Consider the following 6,000-nt stretch of genomic DNA (forward strand, 5'->3'; position numbering starts at 1 on the left):
ACTCAGATGAGGGGGAGGAGGGGGGGTGTTGAAGAACTTGCTGATGATGGCTTTGAGGCTCCGCAGAGCCCCCAGCCAGGCCCCTCCCACCTGGTGGAGACCCAGCTGTGTGAGCCTGACAGCGTGGATGAAGATGACCCACAGCTGGCCCTGTTCAAGGATGCCCGACGCAGGAGGCAGTCAAGTAGGAGTAAACAGAGGAAGGCAATGGGGCTTCTCGGAAGGAGGGAGAGAGAAGCCATGCCCTGAACTCTTTATAAAGGACTTGTGTGGGGAGGGCTGGTTTGCTGAAAGCAACCACTCAGATAGTGTTTCAAAGCTCCGGTATCTTGGTTCGTGTCTTGTTTGTTTTTGTAGTAAATTTGGCAGACGTATTCCAGCCTCTTGCCGTCTGTAAAGGGGTTGCCTTTTCTGCAAGGCCGGTAGCAGGCTGGTACAGAACAGGTATCTTGGCTGTTCTGACACTACATATCTCCAGTGGCTGCTTAAGGACCAAGAGGCTATGATTACAACACAGGTGGATAGATTCTACGCAGCAACACTGGGGATTCGTCAGAAACATAAATAAGATAAATATTATTTTTAGATCTTTTTAATTTTTATTTTAAAATTAATTTTATCATATGTGTTCTTATTCATCATTAGATCATGCTCAGTGCATTTTTATATATGTATGTATGTAAGTAGCCTTCAATTGGATATTTTACTGTTTCTGGCCATACAGCTATAATAAACAGATTTGATTTCATTTCATTTATTTGGGCACTGAAAAATTGGGAAGCTACAGGATTGTAAAGCTCTCTCTCTGTGTGTGTGTGTCTCTGTGTGTGAAAAAAACCCAAATGCTGCACATTTTTTATCAATATATATGTTACAAATTGTTAATTTTAGCCTGCATGGGCTCTCCTATTTAAATTAAATACAATAATAACTTTTGAAGAATAATTAAGCTATCAAAAAGGGTGAAGTTTGCCCCTGGGTAAGACAGATGCTATGAATCTTATGTGTAAATATATATTATTTTTACTTCAGGTGCTCATACATGAGTGCCATTTATTACGTAGCCCAAAAGGCGCCACCTCTGTACAACTGGGCACAAGCTTGGGAAAACCCTGATGTTTGCAAACAGAAACACAATCTCACCTGCACATCTAAAATGCCAACAAAAGGTGCAGGACAAAGGACTTCCCACTTAGAATTCTGATAAGACCTGATTGTGTTCAGTATCCACAGACTTCAGTTTCTGGATGGCTTTTATATTCTGAAATGCCCATGATCTTCTAGTTCAGTTTATTTTTATTAGTGAATTTAAAACATTAACCTATGTCCACAGGAAAACGTATGAATTTCACATAATGGATGAACCAGGTCAGTCATTTGCAGTTCAGTACTGCAACTAAGTAACTTGGTTCACTCTTCCTGTGAAATTATGGATTACTTGAACTTGGATTATTGTATAAACCACGATACTGGGATGGCTTGGCACCATATGCTAAGCCACAAGCAAACCAAACCATGTTGCAGTTTTGTCTGATAAGTGAGGGCTAACTCTGAGAAAATGGCAGCCTCTGACAAAGTGTTTGCCCTAACGCTGTCAAACACCTTGAATTACTCATAGAATTATTATTAGATAATTCTAATAGTTAAATAATCATCATCTTTTTCGTGGATTTCTAATGGTTCTTTGACTACGAGTCATGGAATTTCTGCAAACAATTGCAAAGTGCAGCCTGACAGTCTCCAAAGTCAAACAGAAAAAACTGTCATCTTAGAAAAAAGCTAAAAATACAGTTTTTAACAAGGTGCAACCATTTTTTTTTATTAGTTTCCATAAAGCAAATGGCAAGCTGCAATATCTAACTCCCTTTCAAGCTGTTTTGAAATCAGCTGTGCCAGGGATTACTTTACCTAAGGCAGACTTGATGAGAGATTGTCCATAAATTGAAACTGTTTGCAATCTTCCCTAACTTATTTCCCAACTCTATGTAATTTCAATCAGTGAACGTGGCAAGGAGAGACTTCTGAGCTGTGTGGTCCAAGCAGAATGAACTGTTCTGACTCACCCTTCAGATTCTCATATTTCGTCTAATAAAAAAGCCTTTACCCAGAGCAGAGTATCATAAACACATCAACTTTCTTCAAGTCTTAGAAGCAGCCTTGTTACTGGATTCGGAAAACCAAAACGAAATCTAAAGAGGAGGAAATAGAAAGAGTTGTAGTAAACTTATTGAGCAATGAAGCTTAATGAGGCTACATGCTGTTTTAACTGATAAAGCTTGTACCTTCGTGTAGGATCCAAGGAACCCCTATGTAACTTTCAACATAAACATTTAAATATTGGAAAAAAAGGTTCAGGCGAAGACTCGAAACCTGAAGCATAATCCTGAATAGACTTTGTGTCTATCAGACTGTGTGGCAAGTACTGTATATGTTTATTGTGCTGTGCCAATTCAGAAAATGGAGTTAATTGAGGAACTCATGCTTGAGCTAATTGTGGCTAACCACGTTTATTTATTCTGGTTTATTTAGCTTACAGTACCTGCACAGCTACATCAGTTTTACAGGACTGGGCTATGTATATCAGCAAACCGATTAAAAAGGCATATATCTACATCTAAATAATAATAATAATAATAATAATAATAATAATAATAATAATAATAATAATAATAATAATAATAATAATTTTTTTTAAAAAATCACAAAACTCCCCAATAAAGATAGATAGATGCACTCCCACATACTCTACAATCTACTGAAATAAAATCCTCCTTCCTTCCTTGTCTCCCTAGTATAAAAATACACATTTGCTCAGCTGTAGGTGTATGAATGGTCTCTTTGCAGAGATATCTATTAATTCCATGTGGGAAAGCAGTTTCGCTAGGGAATATTATTTAACCTGACGCATTAGCTCAGACATTACAGCACCTGGATGAACTGAAGGAGAACTGAGTTCATGCCTTGAGGAAATTACTTCTACACTCCAGTAGGAATGGTTTTGGCACTCTTAAATCCAAAAATGATTTCTGCAGGAAGATATTCAATGATTACATATTTTATGCAGAATGAAGTGAAATGTTTCAGCCAAAATGAAAAAAGCAACTCAATCGTCTCGGGATTTAACTGACATAATAGGCATTTTTTCATGACAAACTTTTGGGGTTTTTTTTGTTTTAAATTTTGGCATGTGAGGCATATTAATGTAGGAATTACAATGCTCTAATATGTAGTTAAAGGTGTGTGTGTGTGTGTGCAGATATTCATGCCAGTCAGAGTAAATCATTGAACAGAAGTGCTAAGTATTGGCCCTTTTACATCTCTATTCTTATTCAATCAAGTATTGGGGGAAATGACATTTTTAGGGAAAATATTTCCATATTAGTTCATTTATTACACATTCAACACCATCAAACATTTTAAGTTTAAAGCATTATGTTTAATCTTAAAAGCAACATTACCTCTTGACCCCACTGAATCTAGAAAAAGGTACAAATTTCAGACAAATTAATTTTTTTGTAATCCTATAAGGGTTAGGACGAAGCTAAGCAACTTGTTATTCTCTCTTCAAGAATTTTAGTCCTATTATGAGATAAAGATCCCAAATAGACAACTTTTATGTTTCTTGATTAATCCCATTTCCCAAGATTCTTTGGTTTTAAGCTTTCACATTAAGGTTCAGATTCCTGACATAATTGTCTCCAGGCTTCAAAATTCAATCCCTCCAGATTTCTTGTGAGATGGTGTTCTCATTTCAAATCCTATTAGATTTTGGTCATTATGTGCAAGATCGCCAAACTCACATGAGATCTGGCAAATTTGTGAGTTGTGAGAGGGTTTTTTTTTAATTGTGTCTGTGGGTGCATGTATGTGTGCTTTCAAATCACCCTTAATTCCTGGGACTATATGGAAAAGCCTATGCAGTTTTCTTGGCAATGGTTTCTCATTCCTTTCTTCCTAGAACTGAGCGACCATGACTGGCTGAGGGTCACCCAGGTGCCTTCCATGTTGAAGGTCAGATTAGGACTTCTCTCTCACTGCTTAACTACTAGATCAAATTCTCCTGGTCTATAGTAGTAGCAACAGTTTTGGAGTGAGGTTGATATATTAAAAAACAATGTACAACTATTCTTTTTTCTCTGTTGATCTTGGAAAAAAGTATAAGAGCATTGGGAAACATGGAAAGTTACCAAGGTAATAGTTAAGAGTAGCAGAGCTGGAAGGGACCTTGGAGGTCATCTAGTGACAGTCCAAACCATTGCTCTCGCAGGAGACTTATACTATTTCCGATAGATGGCTCTCCAGTCTTCTCTCAAAAACCTTCAGTTACAACTTCAGAAGGCAAGATGTTCTCACTGTTAGGAATTTTCTCCTTAGTTCTAGGTTGCTTCTTCCCCAGGTTAGTTTCTATTGTGATTGCTCTGGATCTCCTATACATTTCCCTAAACATGGCAAGACAGAGCGTCATCAAATAATAGTTTTACAGAACCGTGACATTTAAGCTGTTTTTAAACTTGAAAGTCCAATGAGTTGGAGAGATGAGACATAGGTTTCATAAAATAAATAAATACATAACTGTGATTCGTATCCTATCGTCAATGAGTATATATGCTTTAATTATATTGTGAGTGGGCCATTTTGCTTTAATTGCATTCATACTGAAAGGATGCACACTGATCAGTCTCCATGAATTTACTCAAACGTAATTCTGATTGAACATACGTAGAACTGCCTTATGAATCCCCTCAGCTGTTGAAATAGTTTCTTAGTGGAACTACAGGTAGTCCTTGACTTACAACAGTTCATTTAGTGACTGTTAGCAGTTACAATAGCACTGGAAAAGTGACTCGACCATTTTTTCACATATATGACCGTTGCCACATCCCCACGGTCATATGATCAAAATTCAAATGCTTGGGAACCGACTCACATTTATTGCAGTGTCCCAGGGGTCATGTGATCCCCTTTTGCGACCTTCTGACAAGCAAAGTCAATGGGGAAGCCAGATTCACTTAACATCCGTGTTACTAATTTAACAACCGCAGTGATTCACTTAACAACTGTGGCAGGAAAGGTCATGAAAGGGGTTAAATTTCACTTAACAAGTATCTCACTCAGCAACAAAAAATGGGGCTCAATTGTGGTCAAAAGTCGAGGATTACCTGTATTCCAAGGGATGGGGATACACAGAATGATTTGCTGTACCAGAGGAACTGCTTATTGTTCTGTCTCCAGGACTATGCAGGAGATCACATTCTCAATTTCCCATTTCTCTCTTTACTTTAGGTGTCAGCAGGATCCATAGTAGAAACGGTAGAAGACAGAATGATTGATTCACGGCTGCAGGTTTATGTCACTCGTCCAGGTTTATTCACCTGTATAGCCACCAACAAGCACAGTGAGACTTACGGCACTGCAAAATCTGCAGCAACTATTAATGTTTCAGGTATGCGTTAGAAGAAAAAAAGCTTCTCTTGAAGGATTAGATGACATTTAACTCTAGTTTAGGATTTTATTCGTGTTCAGAAACTGTGTAGAATGTGAAAGGCACACAAATGTGTGAGGCGTTAGCTTCCTTGTAATTTCCTCCAGGATAAACATAATTTTGAGAATTGATTTTGTTCCTGGCTGTTTCCCCCTATAATATATTTCAGATATTGGCACAATTTTAGCTACCTACATGCTTGCGGCCATCTTCATTACACTGTCCTAAAGACCACTTTGTAAATTCATCCAGAGGAAGGAAGCAAGGAAGGGTGATGAAGTGTTATATTAATATCCCCTAATGGCCATGCAGAAATAGTTCACTGAGCTTTTATCATCTTGAGTATAATAGTTATGTTGGTCTCCAAGGAAAACAGAACTCCAAAATATTCTTTATTCACCAGGACCATGTACATAACTCTTTGAGGATGGAAAATCATGATGAACTTAGTCTGATTTCTTTTTAATGTGACGCTCTCATAAAAGATGATGGAATGGAATGGTGATTTGCAGCCTTAC

General features: G+C 37.8%; 1 protein-coding gene across 1 annotated transcript in view; it reads left to right on the plus strand.

Annotated features, from left to right (window-relative positions):
• MUSK (muscle associated receptor tyrosine kinase) overlaps nucleotides 1-6,000 on the plus strand; it is a gene marked incomplete at its 5' end in the record, with an annotated part of 46,646 nt that overhangs the window by 13,801 nt on the left and 26,845 nt on the right. The window contains one exon of the mRNA XM_083351154.1: nucleotides 5,284-5,443. Within this exon, the coding sequence (XP_083207280.1) occupies nucleotides 5,284-5,443 (160 nt within the window). The remainder of the gene's footprint in view (nucleotides 1-5,283; nucleotides 5,444-6,000) is intronic.

This window comes from Vipera ursinii (assembly GCF_947247035.1).
Source record: "Vipera ursinii genome assembly, chromosome: 2".
In the NCBI taxonomy this organism is placed as follows: Eukaryota; Metazoa; Chordata; class Lepidosauria; order Squamata; family Viperidae; genus Vipera; species Vipera ursinii.